Source organism: Cherax quadricarinatus, chromosome 5 (genome assembly GCF_038502225.1).
Source record: "Cherax quadricarinatus isolate ZL_2023a chromosome 5, ASM3850222v1, whole genome shotgun sequence".
Taxonomy (NCBI): Eukaryota; Metazoa; Arthropoda; class Malacostraca; order Decapoda; family Parastacidae; genus Cherax; species Cherax quadricarinatus.
Genome location: NC_091296.1, coordinates 14,524,104 through 14,546,790, shown reverse-complemented (window position 1 = coordinate 14,546,790; position 22,687 = coordinate 14,524,104). Strand labels below are relative to the sequence as shown.

The following is a 22,687-nucleotide window of genomic DNA, read 5'->3' as shown; positions in this document are numbered from 1 at the left end:
GAAGAGAGTGGTGAGAGAGTGAAAAAGGAGAGCAGATGATAGAGTGGGAGAGTCACTGTCAAGAAATTTTAATGAAAATAGGAAAAAAATTTGGAGTTAAAAAAGTTAAGAAAGCCTAGGGAACGAATGATTTGTCAGTTAAAAAACAGTGTAGGGGAGTTAGTAAATGGGGAGATGGAGGTATTGGGTAGATGGCGAGAATATTTTGAGGAACTTATAAATGTCGACGAAGAAAGGGAGGTGGTAATTTCATGCACTGGCCAGGGAGGTATACCATCTTTTAGGAGTGAAGAAGAGCAGGATGAGAGTGTAGGGGAGGTGCGTGAAGCATTACGTAGAATGAAAGGGGGTAAAGCAGCTGGAACTGATGGGATCCTGACAGAAATGTTAAAAGCAGGAGGGGATATAGTGTTGGAGTGGTTGGTATTTTTGTTTAATAAATGTATGAAAGAGGGGAAGGTACCTAGGGATTGGCAGAGAGTGTGTATAGTCGCTTTATATAAAGGGAAGGCGGACAAAAGAGATTGTAAAAATTAGAGAGGAATAAGTTTACTGAGTATACCAGGAAAAGTGTACGGTAGGGTTATTATTGAAAGAATTAGAGGTAAGACAGAATGTAGAATTGCAGATGAGCAAGGAGGTTTTAGAGTGGGTAGGGGATGTGTAGATCAAGTGTTTACATTGAAGCATATATATGATCAGTATTTATATAGTCCCTTTATATAAAGGGAAGGCGGACAAAAGAGATTGTAAAAATTATAGAGGAATAAGTTTACTGAGTATACCAGGAAAAGTGTACGGTAGGGTTATTATTGAAAGAATTAGAGGTAAGACAGAATGTAGAATTGCGGATGAGCAAGGAGGTTTTAGAGTGGGTAGGGGATGTGTAAATCAAGTGTTTACATTGAAGCATATGTGTGAAAAGTATTTAGACAAATGTAGGGAAGTTTTTATTGCATTTATGGATTTAGAAAAGGCATATGATAGTGGATAGGGGTGCAATGTGGCAGATGTTGCAAGTATATGGAATAGGTGGTAAGTTTCTAAATGCTGTAAAGAGTTTTTATGTGCTGATGATACTGTGCTTATGGGAGATTCTAAAGAAAAATTGCCAAGGTTGGTGGATGAATTTGGGAGTGTGTAAAGGTAGAAAGTTGAAAGTGAACATAGAAAAGAGTAAGGTGATGAGGGCATCAAAATATTTAGATAAAGAAAAATTGGATATCAAATTGGGGAGGAGGAGCATGGAAGAAGTGAATGTTTTCATATATTTGGGAGTCGACGTGCCAGTGGATGGATTTATGAAGGACGAGGTTAATCATAGAATTGATGAAGGAAAAAAGGTGAGTGGTGCATTGAGGTATATGTGGAGACAAAAAATGTTATCTATGGAGGCAAAGAAGGGAATGTATGAAAGTATAGTAGTACCAACACTTATATGGGTGTGACGCTTGTGTTGTAAATGCTGCAGCGAGGAGGCAGTTGGAGATGTCCTGTCTAAGGGCAATGTGTGGTGTAAATATTATGCAGAAAATTTGGAGTGTGGAAATTAGGAGAAGGTGTGGAGTTAATAAAAGTTTTAGTCAGAGGGCTGAAGAGGGGTTGTTGAGGTGGTTTGGTTATTTAGAGAGAATGGATCAAAGTACGTAGAATGACATAGAGAGCGTATAAATCTGTAGAGGAAGGAAGGTGGGGTAGGGGTCGTCCTCGAGAAGGTTGGAGGGAGGGGGTAAAGGAGGTTTTGTGGGCGAGGGGCTTGGACTTCCAGCAAGCTTGCATGTGTATGTTAGATAGGAGTGAATGGAGACTAATGGTACTTGGGACCTGACGATCTGTTGGAGTGTGAGCAGAATAATATTTAGTGAAGGGAGTCAGGGAAACCGGTTATTTTATACTGTATAGCTGGACTTGAGTCCTGGAAATGGGAAGTACAATGCCTGCACTTTAAAGGAGGGGTTTGGGGATATTGGCAATTTGGAGGTATATATTGTGTATCTTTATACGTATATATGTACTTCTAAACTGTTGTATTCTGAGCACCTCTGCAAAAACAGTGATTATGTGTGAGTGATGTGAAAGTGTTGAATGATTATGAAAGTATTTTCTTTTTGGGGATTTTCCTTCTTTTTGGGTCACCCTGCCTCGGTGGGAGACGGCCGACTTGTTAAAAAAAAAAATAAAAAAATAAAAAAAAATCCCCAGAAATCACCGGTTTCTTCAACACGCAAGTTATCTTTTGTATCAGTCAAATCACATATTACTCGGGTAGATAATTTCAAGTAGATCCTTCATGTGTTAGCCCAAATCACCGACCAGTATGTTTTAAATAAGTGACCCACTGATCAGATCAGATCGACTGGTCCGAACCCATGACTGGTTACAAACGGATTCGTTGGACAATAAAGCAGACTGTAAACGGATGGGGTTGTAGGCGCCCTTATCAAACACAAACAATAAATATAAATCAGGAACGTACATGGTAAGCTGTCCAATATACAAGTACAGTTAGAAATAGAAATACAAATAGCTAGAGCTTCATTTAAGGAGGTTATTAATAGAGTATTCAAGAGGTTGCTAGTAGAATTACAGTAAATCAACCATTCAAATCATTATGAAGCTCTGTGTAGTCTGCGGTCAATCAAACAAACGGGCTTCCACATGGATAAATTGTCATTTTTGTGGAAATTGGTGTCACGCTCCTTGTGCAGATATCCAAGAACTAGCTACAAGCAGTATTAAAACAGGGAAGTGTTTTTGGGTATGCCCAAATGAGATAAATCTGTGGACTAAAATCACAAGGGTATTAAAAGAGGATAACATCAAAGCTGCTTTCATAGAAAACCTGGAAGCTTTATACAACAGATGGGAACATAAAAAGTCTGGGCTGAATGGTACTGCCCTTGATACTGGCCATGTAGTCAGAAACTGTAAGGCTGGAGGTGATGTCGTGGTAGTCAGTAAATGTGGGGCCGATAGTGCTGTCCTGGGAGACAGTAATGGTGAAACTGGAGGTGCTGTCCTGGGAGACAGTAATGGTGAAGCTGGAGATGCTGTCCTGGGAGACAGTAATGGTGAAGCTGGAGATGCTGTCCTGGGAGACAGTAATGGTGAAGCTGGAGATTTTGTCCAGGTAGTCGGGAATTATACGCAGGAAGGAATACATATAAATGACCTCATAGGGGACAGGAGCCGTAGTAGGGAAACAAGTGTAGTCAAAGATAAGATAAAACCAATATTGCAAACTAGAAATACCACAGGAAATAGCAAACAAGAGGACTCCACTAGCAATAGTGAGGATATATTACCAAAAACAACTGGTGGGAGCTCCATTGTTGGTGCTAGGGAGGATAGGAATAAGACAGGGAAACATGCACCAACAGGGAATACAGTCACAGAAACCCAAGGCAAACGGAAACCAAGCCTGTGCACATACTATGCACTTGGTATCTGCAGGCATGGGAAATCTGGAAAAACAGACGGGACGTGCAACTATGACCACCCTAGAAAATGCCATGCCCATATGACAACAGGAAAATGGAAACTCCCTTCCTGTTAGCTTTTTCACCCTGAACTGTGTACCTCTTCAGTACAGGAAAGACTGTGCTATAACTTAAATTGCCAGGCACACCATCTAAAGGGGACAAAAAGATACAAAACATCCAGGCCATGGGAAAACCTGGGTAGCCACAGCCACTCAAGAGGGAGAGGTTTTTTAGTGCCAGGAAGGAAAAAAAACTGGCAGGAAATGGCAGAAATCGTACACCAAATCCAGTCATTCCTGGAGTGGAACCACAGTTGATGGCCTCCACTCCAAACCAACAGATACAGATACTAATGCCAGAAAAAAAATCCCCCCCCCAGTACCAACAATACCACCAGTCCGATGACATTCTTCTTCGCAAATATACAGGGTCTAAAGCCAGCAACAAACAACAAAATACCTTTCATCCGTGGACTGCTTGCAGAGGCAAAGGCAATGTTCGTGCCTTTCACTGAGACCCACATAAAGGATCACTTGGACAACGAAATATGGATCCCAGGTTACAACCTATACAGATGTGACAGAGTGAACAGGCAAACGGGGGGGGGGGGTTGGCCTGTACATTGCAGAGTCACTTGTTTGCACAGAACTGCTTAATGCCTCAAATGATGTAGTGGAAGTTTTAGCAGTAAAGGTCGAGAACCAAAACCTAGTCATTGTGGTAGTCTACAAGCCTCCGGATGCAACATCCCAGCAATTCTAGGAACAGCTGTTAAAAATTGACCACTGTCTGGAAAATCTTCCAGCTCCTGCACCCAACATCTTGCTCCTGGGGGATTTCAACTTAAGGCACCTAAAATGGAGGAATATAGCAAATAATATTGTTGCAGTAACAACACCAGGAGGCAGCTCTGATGAAAACTCACACTCACACGAGCTTTTAAATCTCTGCACAAAATTCAATTTAAACCAGCAAATAATAGAGCCTACTAGACTGGAGAATACACTAGACCTCATCTTCACTAACAATGATGATCTGATAAGAAATGTCACCATATCAAAAACAATATACTCGGATCACAACATAATTGAGGTTCAGACATGTATGCGTGGAGCCCCAGACCGACATAATGAGACTAGTCACGAGGGAGCATTCACCAAATTCAACTTCGATAACAAAAACATAAAGTGGGACCAAGTAAACCAAGTCCTAACCGATATAAGCTGGGAAGATATACTAAGCAACACAGACCCCAACTTATGCCTAGAACAGATTAACTTGGTGGCACTCGATGTATGCACAAGGCTTATTCCTCTAAGAAAAAGGAGGAGTAGATGTAAAATAGAAAGAGACAGGCGCTCCCTTTACAGGCGACGGAAAAGAATAACAGAGCGGCTAAAAGAGGTCAATATATCTGAAATGCGCAGGGAGACATTGGTCAGAGAAATAGCAAGCATCGAACTTAAGCTAAAGGAATCTTATAGGAGTCAGGAATCGCGGGAAGAACTAAAAGCCATAAATGAAATCGAAAGAAACCCGAAGTATTTCTTCTATGCCAAATCAAAGTCGAGAGCAACGTCCAGTATTGGGCCCCTACTTAAACAAGATGGGTCCTACACAGATGACAGCAAGGAAATGAGTGAGCTACTCAAGTCCCAATATGACTGAATTTTTAGCAAGCCGCTAACCAGACTGAGAGTCGAAGATCAAAATGAATTTTTTGTGAGAGAGCCACAAAATTTGATTAACACAAGCCTATCCGATGTTATCCTGACGCCAAATGACTTCGAACAGGCAATAAATGACATGCCCATGCACTCTGCCCCAGGGCCAGACTCATGGAACTCCGTGTTCATCAAGAACTGCAAGAAGCCCCTATCACGAGCCTTTTCCATCCTATGGAGAGGGAGCATGGACACGGGGGTCGTCCCACAGTTACTAAAAACAACAGACATAGCCCCACTCCACAAAGGGGGCAGTAAAGCAACAACAAAGAACTACAGACCAATAGCACTAACATCCCATATCATAAAAATCTTTGAAAGGGTCCTAAGAAGCAAGATCACCACCCATCTAGAAACCCATCAGTTACACAACCCAGGGCAACATGGGTTTAGAACAGGCCGCTCCTGTCTGTCTCAACTATTGGATCACTACGACAAGGTCCTAAATGCACTAGAAGACAAAAAGAATGCAGATGTAATATATACAGACTTTGCAAAAGCCTTCGACAAGTGTGACCATGGCATAATAGCACACAAAATGCGTGCTAAAGGAATAACAGGAAAAGTCGGTTGATGGATCTATAATTTCCTCACTAACAGAACACAGAGTAGTCGTCAACAGAGTAAAGTCCGAGGCAGCTACGGTGAAAAGCTCTGTTCCACAAGGCACAGTACTCGCTCCCATCTTGTTCCTCATCCTCATATCCGACATAGACAAGGATGTCAGCCACAGCACCGTGTCTTCCTTTGCAGATGACACCCGAATCTGCATGACAGTGTCTTCCATTGCAGATACTGCAAGGCTCCAGGCGGACATCAACCAAATCTTTCAGTGGGCTGCAGAAAACAATATGAAGTTCAACAATGAGAAATTTCAATTACTCAGATATGGTAAACACGAGGAAATTAAATCTTCATCAGAGTACAAAACAAATTCTGGCCACAAAATAGAGCGAAACACCAACGTCAAAGACCTGGGAGTGATCATGTCGGAGGATCTCACCTTCAAGGACCATAACATTGTATCAATCGCATCTGCTAGAAAAATGACAGGATGGATAATGAGAACCTTCAAAATTAGGGAGGCCAAGCCCATGATGACACTCTTCAGGTCACTTGTTCTATCTAGGCTGGAATATTGCTGCACACTAACAGCACCTTTCAAGGCAAGTGAAATTGCTGACCTAGAAAATGTACAGAGAACCTTCATGGCGCGCATAACGGAGATAAAACACCTCAATTACTGGGAGCGCTTGAGGTTCCTAAACCTGTATTCCCTGGAAGACAGGCGGGAGAGATACATGATTATATACACCTGGAAAATCCTAGAGGGACTAGTACCGAACTTGCACACGAAAATCACTCACTATGAAAGCAAAAGACTTGGCAGACGATGCAACATCCCCCCAATGAAAAGCAGGGGTGTCACTAGCACGTTAAGAGACCATACAGTAAGTGTCAGGGGCCCGAGACTGTTCAACTGCCTCCCAGCATACATAAGGGGGATTACCAACAGACCCCTGGCAGTCTTCAAGCTGACACTGGACAAGCACCTAAAGTCGGTTCCTGACCAGCCGGGCTGTGGCTCGTATGTTGGTTTGCGTGCAGCCAGCAGCAACAGCCTGGTTGATCAGGCTCTGATCCACCAGGAGGCCTGGTCACAGACCAGATGGCTACGAATTTCTTGGGCAATTATTGATTCCATAAATTTTCCCACTATGGATGTAAGGCTTATTGGTCTATAGTTCGAAGCCAAGGACCTGTCACCTGTCTTGTAAATAGGTATTACATTTGCCATTTTCCACTTATCAGGCACTATGCCAGTTTGTAGTGATATGTTAAAAAGATTAGCCAAAGGTATGATAAGTTCCTCTTTACATTCCTTTAACACCCTTACAAACAGTTTATCAGGACCTGGGGATTTGTTAGGTTTTAGTTTCTCTCTTTGTCTGAGGGACCATGTCACTAGTTACCGCAATCATGCATAGTTTATTATCATCCTGTTCTACATAATCTATTATTTCAGGAATATCGCTAGTATTTTCCTGGGTGAAAACTGAGAGGAAGTAGGTATTGAGAATTTCACACACATCCTTATCACTGTCAGTGATCTGACCAGAGTTACTCTTAAGTGGGCCAATCTTGTCCCTAATCTTACTTCTGTATACCTGAAAGAACCCTTTTGGGTTAGTCTTTGAATCCCTTGTGACCTTAGCCTCATAATCCCTTTTTGCTTTTCTTATTCCTTTCTTTATTTCTCTTTTTAATTGAATATATTGATTTCTTAACTGCCCATCCCCTCTTTTGATATGCCTATATATGCCTCTCTTTTGACCAGTGAGATGTTTTAATCTATTGTTCATCCATTTGGGATCATTTTTGTTAGATATAATTTCCCTACTCAGAACAAAAGTTGTCTGGGCAGCTAGAACTATGCTCTAAAACACGTCATATTGGCAACCAAGATCACCTACCTGACCCATAGTCAGGACATCACAATTTAGCCCACCTAGGTAATTTTTCAGTCCCATGAAGTCGGCCAAGCGAAAATCTGGGACAGAGATTTGATTGCAGTTATCTGGGTAATTCCATGATACTGTATATTGAAACTAAGTGATTTGTGCACACTTTCCCCAAGCTCATCATTAACCTCATGATTATTAATTAGTGAATCTTTGTTGGCAAGAACCAAGTCAAGCAAATTGTTTCCTCTAGTTGGTTCTGTCATAACTTGTTCTAAAAAGCAATCCTGAACTGTATCAAGAAAGTCACTAGACTCAAGATTTCCTGTCATATTGTTCCAATCATTTTGTCTAAAGTTAAAATCTCCCATTATGACAACTTTTTCATATCTAGATGCCTTATGAATTTCGTCCCATAACAGCTTACTGCACTCCCTATCAAGGTTTGGGGGCCAATAAATCACACCCAAAATTAATTTGTCACGTCCCTCGAGAAACTGTAGCCAAACAGATTCTGTGTTCGATGTTTCTAATATTATCTCATGTCTAAGACAACAATTTAAATTTTCTCTGACATACATCACCACCCCACCACCCTTCCTGTTGACCCTATCAGTGTGGAATAGTTTATAACTCTGTATGTTGCATTCAGAAGGCATTTCTCTATCTTTCAGGTTGAACCAGGTCTATGTTATACCAATAATATCTATATTACCTACACTTGCAAGTAATCTTGGCTCATCTATCTTATTTCTTAGACTCCTACTATTTGTATAGTAAACCTTAAGGGAGCTAGTCACTCGTTGCCCTCTACTATCTCTCTTTGTTTGTTGATCAATTGATTTGCCATTACTAACAACTTTATTTTGAATATTGTCTTTGAAATATATCCCTGAGGAATCCCAGTAATAACTGCTGTTTTTAACCCTAATGCTGCAGCCTGATTGTTTCCCACAAACACCCATACCTCTATAATCTATCAGTTTAAATTCCTAAACAAGTCATCAGTTACCCTCTCAATCGAATTGGCTAATGCAATCACTCCATCCCCAGAGAGATAAACCCCATCCCTTGCATACATATCACGTTTGTCAAAGAATAGGTCCCAGCTATCAATGAATGGGATTACAAGTTCCTTGCAGTACCTATCTAGCCAGCAATTTATACCAATTGCCCTAGACATCCATTCATTGCCCACTCCCTTTCTAGGCAAGATGCTACATATGACTGGGATCCTTCCCTTAGACCTAACTACTTCTATGGCTGACCTGTACTTATCCAGCAGCACCTCTCTCCTGCCCTTCCCAATGTCATTACCCGCAGCACTAAGACAGATAATGGGCTTGTTCCCATTACCTGCCATAATATTATCCAACCTGCTGACTGTCACCAACACCAGCTCCTGGAAGGCACACACTCTGTCTGACCTTTCTGTCTCTGTTACAAAATGCACAGTCCATACATCTTACCTGAGAATCACCTACTATTAAAATATTCTTACCTTGATTAACAGGGGAATCAGTGGTACCTTCAACCTCACTAACCACTGAAGTACACTCGTCTTGGAGAACAGAGAATCAATTTCCTACCTTCACATCTTCTCCATGAACTCTCCTCATCTTCCTTCTTCCTGAACTGTGAACCACTTGCCACTTAAAGTGGCTGCCACCGTCACTGCTGGTGACCATTTCCTCCTTACCAGCTAAATCCTTCTCACACTCACTCCCAAACTCATCTATGCGATGCTTCAGCCTCCTGTTTTCCCCCTGAAGTAGAATCTCCTTCTTCAACACTTGAACCTGAGATTCTAAAACACTACAACAAGCCATGGTGCTTGGTAACAGCCCATGCTAACTCCCAAGAGCTTAGGCAGGTATGACCACACATGACCGCTGACCTCATCATACTAATAAATTTTATATTTTTTAAAGTACTATGTGGAGATATTTGAACTTTGGGTAATTATATACCTATTTAAATTTGCAGAGGAAAGGGAAGGAGAGAGATCAGCTCAAGTTTTTTTCCCTGCCTGTTAACATTCTACCAATTAATGTGATTGTTGCCTTATTATATAATTGTTTGAGCCCCTGTATGAATTTAATAATAACTAGTAATAATGTGAATATCTCTAGCAATTTATTTTAGTGGTCTGAATCTTCATCGTTTCTGATTCAGGATTCCATGCACCTACTATGTCATGGCCAGTTGCTGGAAGTCTGATGGTGGAACCAACAGAATCTGAGGACAAGGCAGAACTTGATCGATTTTGTGATGCTATGATCTGTAAGTATGTATGTGCGGTATGGTGTTTTAAAAAAAAACATCATGGTACATGAATAATACCTTGGATTCACCATGTATGATTGGCCATTATCAAGGTTGCAGTAGGCTTGAGGTGAAGTGGTGTGTGTCTACAATGCCACAAGTACAGTAGAGCTCTGTTGGTCACAAGTGGTACAACCTCCTTCCTGCCATTCTTGCTAAGTAGCATTTATTACATTACCTGAACAAAGTTTTCCAAAATTTATGTAAAGTAATTTATGAATGATTAATTTATGTAAAACACTTGTATAAAAAGTTTGAAGAGAATACAGTATTTAGTGTTCATTAATATTAAACAATTCACAGAAGTTCAGTACATATTTTACACTTACACTGTAATTAGACATTCCCATATTCTAGTTGTATTTCTATAATTGTGATGATGCAGTTGTGGACATTCAATAAAACTTGCCTCTTGCTCTCTCAGACTATATGCTCTGGCACTTAATACTTCTCACTGTAACAGTGCCAGCATATCTAGTGTTGTGTCAGGTATAATGAAAAGCAGTTATGTTGCTGCTGCATAATAAGTTGATTTTAAAGCTGCCTAAAATGTTCTGCATAACCAGGGACTTATTATAAAGTATGTCAGTGATGTCTCCTGTTCCTGAACAATTGTAAATAATACTTTGTAGAAATAGTGTATCATTGTGTACAAATACCACCATGCAGTCTAAGATTGCTTAAATAATTTTCCAGAACATTCTTTGAGAAAGCTACCATTTCATGAAATTTATTTCTTTTGCAGTAATTAGAGAGGAGATAAGAGATCTGGAGGAAGGTAAGAGTGACCCAGAATGCAATCCACTCAACATGGCACCTCATCCAATAATTACTGTGACATCTTCCAACTGGAACAGGCCATATACACGAGAACAAGCAGCTTTTCCCGCTGTAAGTCAAATTAGCGGCGAGGGTTTAGTTTGTTGTATTTTAATTCTTATTTCTAGGATTACATTGAGTTGTGAAAAATGCTGATTTAAATAAATTGGTTTATAAATTGGAAATGAAAACTAGAAAACTGTATAATGGAATTAGAATGAACCAAAATGTTATCCATTCTTGATTTGTGAGCTTTGTTCTGATTCGTTTAAATTAAAAAATCCTATACCTTTTTATAGTGAGGCAGCTGTCTTCTTTAGAGCCATGGAATCCATCATAATTTGCATACTCTCTACTTATGGCAGTCAAGCTAAATAATATAAAATTTTGAAAGACGATTGGTACTTCTACCATGCTTTTAATGAATTGTTTGTGTATTGAACCCTTCCTTAAGTATTGTTGCTGTATACTGCATATCTTCGGCTTTTATCCATTCAAATGATTGCTTATCAATGTGCATTGATTATAGGTGCTCCTCTTTGTGATAATGTTTTTAATATTCCTCAGTCTTATTTCCAACTTAAGAGGCCTGATCTGAGACTGGATCAATGGGACCTTTATTACCTTTACCAGCTTGGCCTTTTTTTTTTTTTTTTTTTTTTTTTTTCTCTTCTTCCAGGTGCTCTGTGTGAGGCTTTACAGTGTAGGAGAGGTTGTTTACAAAAGCTTTGAAGAAAACAAAACTCAGCACTCATTGTATGAAACATTTTTGCATTTCAGCCATTTGTGCGACCAGAGACAAAGTGGTGGCCAACAGTCGGTCGCATTGATGATATATATGGTGATCGCAATCTTGTCTGTACCTGTCCTCCAATGGATGTTTACACTTCACCATTTGAAGGTTAAGCATTATAATGATGTACAGTATATCTTTTGTGTATTATTTAATAATATACTTATAAAATGGTCACTTACCATAATATTGTATGTTGAAGGAAATTTTTTTTTTTACTTTAGATTTTACAGATCAAGTATCAATCAAAAACCGAATAATTGTCATAGTTTGAGTTCGTTTCTTAAATTATTAAATTTGGGTCATAGAACCTTAAGGATGTAGTTTTAATATTTTTATTATACAGTTTGAAATATTTAAGCTATTTAATTTCAAATGTTACTACAGTACATTGAATAAAAATGTATTTAAATGTTTTAATAAAGTTTTGTACAAGTATTGGTACAGTTAAGTGTAACATTTCTTAAATTTCAAAATTGACAGCTTCAATCTTATAAACAATGGAATTTAATAAGTGTGGCTCAGTCACTTTAGATACATAATCACATATTGTTTGATGTAATATTATTTAATAGACTAAAAACAATTGCAGTCATATAGTAGTGTATATTTAAGAATGCACCACTGGTAATTAAAGTTTTTGACGGACAGTAGAACCTTTGAGAATTAAGGTACTTTACAGGGGTTGGTGTTTTGCTGCTCTGGAAAAAAAAAAAAAGTTGTCATCCACTCTTATGTTTTCTTTTAGGTTCATCCTAACACTTCTATGGAAGAAAGCTTAAATTGTAGTAAAAACCAGTCTAATAGTTGATGTTGTGTCGGAATACAGTGACTATATTGATGTCAGGTATGTAGCACAGCTTGCTTCATGATCTGCATGCTCATTTTATTCTCTTGTACAAGACAGAACTGGCTTAGCAGTAGAGTTGTAGATGAGTGGAATGGGTAGGTGAGAGTTGAACCTTTCTAGCATGACCAGCATGCTTACTGCAGTGCTCATGTATTATGTTCTTCAGTACAGGGATTAGTTCTTGGATTTCTGCCTTTCAGAAATATTACCCATGAGTAAATCAATCATCTTTTTGCCAAGAAAACAGTTTGGGCTTAAAACCTCAACCTATACTTATAGTTAATTGATAGAATGTTTATACAGAATAATGCCAAGCCCCTGAGCTTAGGACTTTCTTCCTCCTTGTTGGGAATGCTGCCATGCATGACAATGGAATAAATAATATGCCTATTCAAAATTTTGTTTTATCTTCTGAACACTTTACTAGCAAGAATTATACAGTAAAATATGCTGGAAGATTCAGAAATATATTCCATGTTTTTTTTTTTTTTATCTTTTAGGCAATATTTCATAACTAAATAGGCATAGCACCCAACATCATTAACAAAGGTCTTGAGCTTGGATGATTTTACTTTTATTATGCCAATGTTTAGATGCTTTCCTTGTTTTTCTGGATTTTTTATTCAGTAGTTTTTGGATATGAAGTAGCTATATTTGTTGAAAGATTTTTTCCCTTTAATGAAGTACAATCTCCTATGGAATCCATAGATGGCTTTTCTGTGATAAAAATAAAACAATTAAGTCCTGCCATATCACTGACAAAACTGTACCTGGTAGTTCAGTTTTGTATTATCTTTAAAGCCAGTATATAGTTTGATCCTTTTTACTATTCTTAAGAGCAAGGAAAAGTTCTGCCTGAGGTTTGGAATCTGGTACAAAGTAGTATCCATCTTGTTTTGATCAGTGGAAGTGGTGTATAAATGTTAATATACTGTACTAGGAAAATGCAGGGCATGGTGCACTTTGAGTAGGACACATATGCAGCATTTAGGAAACTGTATTGCTGAAATGATTTTGTGCAGCAGGTTTCTTCAAATAGAGGTGATTGTTATGCTGGAAGAAATGGAAACATAATTTTATGGTGTTCAGGCTCTTAGCTTTTGAGTTGAAAGCTATTCAGTCACTTAACATAAAGTATAACGTAAAGTAGAAGCATGAAAATGAAGACCTGCATATGGAACCAAAGGTGAGGGGACAGCAGTTGGAGATGGCATCACAGAAGGGTGGGGCTCAATTTCTCTCAATCATATTTATCCAAAGTATCATGAAATGCTAGTCCAACTTATAGGCATTACCTACGTCCACTGGTGGGCCCCACCCACCCATGATGCCATCTCCAATTGCTGCCCCTCATCTCTGGCACCAATTAATTCAAGGTTAAAGGACCGAACACCTTAAAATTACATCTCTGCTGCCTCCAGTAGGAAAATCACCTCAGTATTCAACTGAAGAGGCCTGCTGTGCAGGCAAAACATTTTGGCAATTAAGATACCCAAGTGTTATTACACGTCTTATTTATCAGCTTATCAATATTGTATATCATTAATGGTAGATTAAGATAATACAAGGCTAAGAGTGCACTGCTGATAGAAAGGTTATTGTTCAAGGATGAGTGTACAGTCATTGATTGGCACATATTTGTATTGTATATGACTTGTGTACACAGGTTATGAGAGGTGCTGTGGCAAAAAAAAAAAAAAAATCATGGGGCTCAAGAGCCTCATAAGAAAGTATGGTAACTTGAGTTTCATAGCCTCAATCTCCTCCACGTCTGTGTTTTTTGGCATAGTTTGAGTTTGGTGCTTATTCTTTTCTGCCACACACCATGTCATATTTTATGTAATTCACAGTTTTAAGTCTAGAAATGGTAGGCACTCTGAGCTCATATACCAAACTTTTGATAAATTAAATAATCATGAGGTGGTTACATATAATTTTTCCAAAGTGTATGTGTGAAGAATTAAGGTCAGGTAATTAAAGAATATCTATATAATGTGAAGATTTCATTTTCAGTACATTGTACAGTTTTCTTAAAGTTAGCTGCAGCTACAGTCTAGATTTGAATAATAGGTTTTTTTATAAAGTTCTAGCAATAAAGTTCAATTTATGATGGCTGTTGTGATGTGATGACTGACACTCTTATATACTGTATTGAAAGTAATCTGGTGTAGGTCATTTTCCCTAATGACAAATTTTCATTGCAAGCTTCATTCTCTGTCAGATATGCCTGTCTGAACAAAGGATAGTACACTTCTCCCTATTCCAACAATATTATCATGGTAGTATCATATATGCACCAGCTGTATGTATACAAATATAAAGAGCATTACTTAAATCACCCAGTTTCTTCTCTGCTCAGCCTTAAAAAAAAAAAAGATTGGTCTTTTCTATTGGCATTATCACTTTGATGAATGTCTTAATGGAATTTTGATATTAATGCCATTAGTGATATAGATAAACCCAAATAATAAATAGTTCAAGGGTTGTGGAAGTATATTGAATATAGATCCAAGATTACTTTACAAGCTTAATTTTAGTATGATGAGGTATCCAATGTTAGGCATTAATCATTCTATCCCAGAGTAGAAAAAAGTGATAGTAATCCCTAGCTGAGGACTCGCTAGTCTAGCTACCTCTACTTTTCTAAATACGTATATGAATTAACATTGATAGAATTACCAACAATATGTAAGGTAAAAGGACACAATTCAATGTCGCATAGTTGCACTTGTGTCCTTTTACCTAACAAATATATGAAATAAGAGAAGCACATAGAAAAAAAGGAGAAAGAAAGTAGATTATTATTATAATAATCAAAAAGAAGCACTAAGCCACAAGGGCTGAAAGAAAGTAGAGAACAGTACATTGAGGTTACCATCGTGATCTGTCACTTTGCACATAAGTACTTAATTTATGGAATATAATACAATTATGAATAATTACTAGTTTGTCAGAAATATATGCATGTGTGATGCTGACTTAAATAAGTGAACAAACTAGGAGGCATTGTGTTTTGTAAAATAAAAAAGCTTTGTTATTCAACTTTTAAAACTGTTACAAACATCAAATTTACATTCATTATCATCACAATGCTGTTGTGACCAATTCTCTTGTTTATAAATCATAATCACTAAGGAAATATATATTATCAAAGTTTAATTTTCATATGCCACAATTCATGCTCATAATTCATTCAGATTCATTGGCAGTAAGTGTCAGCCATTTACATTGTAGGTAAAATGGCACTCATTCCAGAGAACAAGCCCATACTCCTAGGCACAAATCATGTTCATGTGATCCAACATTAGAGGTGGGGAGCAATGTATGGGCAAGTTTCTGTACATCCCTGCTCCAGCACTATAAAAGGTCACTGTCGAGTAGATTTATACAGGGAGGGGAAAAAAAAAAAAGTGCTGGAAACTTCCACTCGTATTGGAATGTTATATCCTATGTAAAAAAAACTCCAGTATCTGCTGGAAGCATTCACTTGAGTGAAAGGTAATGTGCCTAATGCTAATTTAATAAAAACTCTTCCTAATTAATTTCTTTTTTCAATTGTTACATAAGAATACATTTGTACATTGTTTAAAAAAATATTTTAGCATGTTAAAGGTTTTGTTATACAAGAATTTATTGGCTAGGAAGGACTTGTGTTATAATTTATGACTAAAATTGCAAGGGAGTATATTTCTAGGATTAAAAATAAACTTTAAAGTATCTGAAGCAACACATGAAACCAATTGTAGTTACAATACATACAGTATATTTAAGGACTATCATTCTAAATTGCATAATGTAGACAAATCCTCCTTGAATGTGGTCAGTGTGATAGGACTTAGTAGAGGCAAGTGGTTTTTATGATTTGATGTGCTGGAGTGTGTGCAAGATAACATTTATGTAGGGATTTAGGGGCAAGGGTTAGCCAGACGCGAGTCTTGGAGGTGGAAATACAGTGCCTGTACTCTGAAGAAGGGGTGGGGATGGTGTGGTTTGGGAGAGTCATCTGAACTGAGATGGCAGTGCCCTTCTGGCAAAACAGTGATTGAATGGTGGTGAAAGCATTTTCGTTGTCAGGTCACCCTGCCAGAGAACATCCTGGAAGAGGGTAGAGGGGTGTATAAATCTGGGAAAGATCGGTAAAGGACATCACCCACCTTTCCTTTCCTGAGAAGCTATTATGAGCAGTATGGGTGTGGATTGAGACACTTATGCAGCATATGGGAATCTTTATTCAGGAAACGCTTCGCCACACAGTGGCTTCATCAGTCCAATACAAAGAGGAAGGCGTAAGGAGAGGAGGAGTATGAGGTAATCAGTCCCTCAGCCTGGAGTCGATGTGCTCAGTCCATCAATCTTGTAGATTGCTCAGTCCATCAATCTTGTAGATTGATGGACTGAGCACATCGACTCCAGGCTGAGGGACTGATCACCTCATACTCCTCCTCTCCTTACGCCTTCCTCTTTGTATTGGACTGATGAAGCCACTGTGTGGCGAAGCGTTTCCTGAATAAAGATTCCCATATGCTGCATAAGTGTCTCAATCTTCAACTTGTCGGTTTTTCAAACCATTCATCACAGTATGGGTGTGAGCGTCCAAAAGACACGTGACCATGTCAGACTGGAGTGAGTAGACAAATTATTCTTGGGATAAAAGTGCTGTTGGTTTGAGCAAGGTACTTTGAAGAATTTGAAGGTATGAAGCACAGTACCTGCTTTTTAATTAAAGAAGAAGGGGATGTTGCAGTTTGGAGTGTCATTTTGGAATTGTGATGCCAGTGAACTTTTGGCATGATTGATAGTTATTGAATGAAGGTGAAAATGTTTCCCAAGGTGATTTTCACAGGCTGAGGAAAGTATAAGAATTGTTTAAGATTTTATACATAACTATTTAGCACCTAAAGAATTTAATAATACTTATACTCAACTGTATGCAAAATACCAGTAGGACGATCACAGGATATATACACAAGAAGTGTATGCCTCTTGGTATATATATGTGATATATATATATATACAAGTTTACTACAATCCCTATTTTAGGGACTAAGGTATTTTTGACTGATGGCAAAGAGGATACAGGCAGACTTAATGTGTAGTCTATAAGATTTAAACCCCACCTCTACAAAGTTTGAATGTATGAATTGTGTCAGTAGTTATTGTCCCAAAGATCAGTTTATGTAGAGTATGGCATCGTGTTTTTTTTTTTTTTTAAATAGCAGGGTTATTTCCTGTGAAAGTTTTAGTGTTATGTATACCTATATAGACCCTATTTTCTTTAATTTACAGTGTATATGCAAATATAAAAGCAACAAATCTATGAAAGTTGTTACCCCTGCCTTAAATATTACTGAAAATAGGTAATAATTAACTGGGTAAAACAAAAAAATTACAATAAAATTGAATTACCTTTTAAGAGGCAAATTTCACATCACACAAATGCAAATTTTTTTTGTTTTTTTTTCACATTTTTAGAACTTAGCTGAAAGCTTAGTGAAGAATGCATATCCAAACAAGCATAATAATATACAGTAGAGCCCCATTTATACAGCAGGTTAGGATCCAGGCTACTGTCAGAAAGCAGACATCACCGGATAGCAGTACGCCATTTATTTCCACTTATAAATGTCAGACAAGTTTACACTAACATATATTAAGTTAGCAATAGAACAAGGCATTAAAAAACAAAGTAAAATACATGCACAGTACACTCATTACCTCAAAATATTTGTAGTCTTAATATAGGGTGCAAGGTGAATAGTAGGGTATCAAATAGTGTGGTAGGTATGCAACCCCATCTGGTCACCCCACCCACACATTATATACTAGGAATTTAAAGGGCCCTAGATCGATAAAATGCATATACAGTACAGTCATTATCTTAAAATATTTGTAATCTTAATGTAGGGCGAGAGGCGAGTCAACGAGATTAAACGAATAAAAGAGAGAACGAGTACACAAGAGAGGACAGACGCAAGTTTTGTTAACAAGCGAACGTGTATGATTTTAGTTCACTCCTTCGAGCCGACTAGAAAAACATGTCGTATTTATGTTAATCTATTTTACTGTGGGTATATATCATGTTTGTTGTTACGTAGCGTGTTTATTATATACTTTTGAAAAAATATCATAAATGGATTAAGCAAAATGTCTATAGTAATGTTTTATACAACATTTAATGTGCCTCAGTGATCATTATTGTTATTTTTAATATAGCATCAACACTAACAAGACACTCTTAATGATTTTAATGTGTACCTGCATGCGAGTACAGTGTGTAAGTTTACTTAGGTACAGGTACACATAAGTATAATTATCAGAGTACATATAAAATAAGAAATAATCTTTAAAACACTTGAAATTTTGGAAAGTTTCCAAACATAATGGAGACAACCGGTGCTTACGGAGAATGCAAACAAACCAGGTGGCATGCACAGTATTAGAAAGGGGAGCCGTATAGTGTGTTTTGGGCATAATTTGAAATCGCTGTATTAGCGGAATGCCGTAAAGCAGGGCCCTACTGTACTTTACACTGAGGTTAAATACTTTACATATACTGATTAACTTACAAATGAAACAACACACAAAAAGTTTATATATTGATGGAAAGTAGTACTACTTTACCTGCATTAAATATTCAATTTGTGCATTTCTACAATATTTAATATGTTTATTTTTGAGTTATGAAAATTTTTGGACATGTTTACATAGTGGTTCTACCAAGAACAAATACAGCAACTGTTTCTGTAACTACTACATGCTGCTTTTTATTTGTTTTTTTCTTCTGTTAGCCCTAAATTATCTCTGTTTTGGCTTGGCAAGTTTCATTATTCTGCAAATGATGTTGCCAGCATTAATTATGGAATTCTAAAGTTGAAACCATTTTAGACATAGGTATAGCATTCTTTGTTTTTCTGAAAATATTAAGGTCTTATATAAGAGGAGGATAAGATACCCAAGTTTGTAGACAAACCTGATGGTTATCACCCCTAATTACAATATAGGTATCTGTCCTACCACAGTTCACACTAAACTGACTCATCATGACCACTGGAGCAACACCTTCCTCCAGCTTACAAAAGCTGCAGCACTTCTGACAACAGAGCATGCTTTTGGTAGCTTATAGCATGATGAAAGAACCTTTGAATTATGTCTCCAGTGAAAGTTACTGTCAATTTTTTATACTGTTAAAATTATAATTACATTGCAGGTAAAATACTGTTAAACTTAAAAATCTCTGAATTAGTTTTTTTTTTTTTTTTTTTTTTAAGTCGGCCATCTCCCACCGAGGCAGGGTGACCCAAAAAAGAAAGAAAATCCCCAAAAAGAAAATACTTTCATCATTATTCAACACTTTCACCTCACTCACACATAATCACTGTTTTTGCAGAGGTGCTCAGAACACAACAGTTTTCAAGCACATACGTATAAAGATACACAACATATCCCTCCAAACTGCTAATATCCCGTCAATTCCATTGTGCAAACAAAAACATTGCATAAAATGTTAAAACGTATACGAGTAATTTGAAGAAAATTAAGCATGCATAATGAACTGTCAACAAAGAATAAAAAAAACAATGGAAGTTTTACCCGTTGAGCATTATTTTGTACAGTGCAGATAATTTGTTTTTTAAAATTAATAACTAATGCAATAAGTGAAACCTCAATTTAACAGGCAAGTGATGGGAAGGGTAATAGTTAAATCCTAATTTTTTTTTTTTCACGATTTTAAATGATGCTGGAAACGATGTACTTTGTTAAATCCAAAATTAATTCAGACAGCAGACTAACAATAACAGAATACTAGAAACGAAAGATGTCTGTTGTTTCTAGACTCTGGAGAATAGGTTTTGTCAGTGAAATATGAATCCCATTAAAATAAGGTTTCTTAAATTGAGGTTTCACTGTAGCTTACAAAACCATCATCATCACTCTAAAGCCCTTACTTTATTTTCATTCCTGGTTGACAGCCCCACCTTTGACAGACTCCCTCTTTGACCTCTGTGTCAGAAACTGCTTTATTACACCAACTTTGATTATATTTTCTTTAGCACTCCACACCACCCTTTCTAACTACCTGTTATACTCTTCAAACCATACCACGGGCGGGATTTGAACCCGCGGTCAGAGAGTCTCAAAACTCCTGACCGTCGCGTTAGCCACTGGACCAGCTAGCCACAATAAGATTCGTCCAACTAGGTATATTTCTACACCATAGGAAGGTTAGCATAGGCACCACTGTGACCACAAATGCAAGTTTTTACAGACGAATCTCCAGCTAGTGTGCCGTGACGAACTCTAGCTCAGGTCCCCTCACTGCCGTCAACATGACTTGAGCTAGAATTCGTCATGGCCACGCTAGCTGGAGATTCGTCTGTAAAAACTTGCATTTGTGGCCACAGTGGTGCCTATGCTAACCTTCCTATGGTGTAGAAATAGTATACCTAATTGGACGAATCTTATTGTGGCTAGCTGGTCCAGTGGCTAACGCGACAGTCTGGAGTTTTGAGACACTCTGACCGCGGGTTCAAATCCCGCCCGTGATATGGTTTGTTTGCAATTGTGTCATTACGATTTCGTGAGTCATGTTATACTCTTCACCCGTGCTGGTCTCTGATCAGACACATTACACCTTTTAGCACACCATACCCTACAGCGCTGTATGACCCTTGTGGGTTTAGCACTTGGTTATGATAATAATAATAATGTAGCTTATAAACTGTAATGGATATACTAGTGTTCTATTAACTTTTAATGGAACGGCTGTAGATGAATTCTTAAGTTAGTAAGGTAGTTTGTATGACACGAGTTTAGCACTTTTCCCCATCACTACAATAATTAGGTTAAAAAGCCTCCAGTAATGCTACAACTGGTATATACTCTTTCACATTTGAACATCAATATATAGCTACCACTGAAAGTACCTTAATTACATTTTTGGAATATTCTAATATCTACATATACACATCATTACCTAGTAGTTCTTATCTGTCTGTGGATTAGTTTGCACCAGCATGTTTTACCCTAGAGATACTATATTATATATAGCATATATAATATATAGGTATCTTTTATCACTATAAACCCACTGTTTGGAAATATAAACTTTCTGTATCTATAAATACTGAGATCCTGTTCAAAGTAATGATCAAAATTCTGTATTTTTAAAATGAGAGATTTTAGTGATGCAAGTGTGAGCTTTTTAGTTCTTCGAAAGTAAAATATAAGTTTCTCCACATTACCTCTCCACTCGGCTATTAAGCAAAGGTGCTTTAGGCAACTATGTGGTAACTTAATTCTTCTGGGAAAACATTGTCCACAGTAAAGGCAAGTTTTCATTGGACAAAATTTGCTGTACAGTGGACCCTCGCCTAACGATATTAATCCGTTCCTGAGAGCTCAATGTTAGGCGAAATTATCGTTAACCGAATTAATTTTTCCCATAAATAATGGAAATTTACCATATGAAATATTAATTTTAATACACACAAACTGAAGAAGACATGTACAATTACATGACACTTACCTTTATTGAAGATCTGGTGATGATTGATGGGATGGGAGGAGGGGTGTGTGTGGATGGTGTTAATGTTTAGAAGGGGAATCCCCTTCCATTAGGACTTGAGATGTCAAGTCCTTTTCCGGGGTTGCTTCCCTTCTTTTAATGCCACTAGGACCAGCTTGAGTCACCGGACCTCTGTCGCACAACATATCTGTCCATAGAAGCCTGTACCTCCCGTTCCTTTATGACATTCCTAAAGTGTTTCACAACATTGTCAGTGTAATAGTCACCAGCACAGCTTGCAATAGCTGTGTGAGGGTGATTTTCATCAAAAAAGGTTTGCACTTTAAGCCATATTGCACACATTTCCTTTATCTTTGAAGTAGGCAACTTCCTCAATTTCTCTATCCCCTCCTCTGGAGCAGTTTCCTCAGGTCTGGCCTCTTGCTGTTGAAGATGATCTTGCAGCTCATCAGTGGTTAGTTCTTCATTGTCCTCCTCCACCAACTCTTCCACATCCTCCCCACTAACCTCCAACCCCAAGGACTTCCCCAATGCCACAATTGATTCCACAACTGGCATAGGCTTCTCAGGGTTAGCTTCAAATCCTTCAAAATCCCTTTTGTCTACACATTCTGGCCACAGTTTCTTCCAAGCAGAGTTCAAGGTCTTCTTAGTCACTTCCTCCCAAGCCTTGCCTATAATGTTTACACAATTGAGGATGCTAAAG

The 22,687-nt window shown here is 38.0% G+C and overlaps 3 protein-coding genes across 3 annotated transcripts in view; 2 read left to right on the top strand and 1 right to left on the bottom strand.

Annotated features, from left to right (window-relative positions):
* LOC128684880 (glycine dehydrogenase (decarboxylating), mitochondrial) overlaps positions 1-14,188 on the top strand; it is a gene marked incomplete at its 5' end in the record, with an annotated part of 55,450 nt that extends 41,262 nt beyond the window's left edge. The window contains 4 exon segments of the mRNA XM_070100479.1: positions 9,844-9,951; positions 10,739-10,884; positions 11,593-11,713; positions 12,354-14,188. Coding sequence (XP_069956580.1) covers positions 9,844-9,951; positions 10,739-10,884; positions 11,593-11,713; positions 12,354-12,364 — 386 coding nt within the window.
* The window catches only part of mbt (serine/threonine-protein kinase PAK mbt), a 558,896-nt gene that overhangs the window by 72,931 nt on the left and 463,278 nt on the right, over positions 1-22,687 (top strand). The gene's annotated exons all lie outside the window — the stretch shown is intronic.
* The window catches only part of LOC128684879 (purine nucleoside phosphorylase), a 97,311-nt gene that overhangs the window by 1,505 nt on the left and 73,119 nt on the right, over positions 1-22,687 (bottom strand). The gene's annotated exons all lie outside the window — the stretch shown is intronic.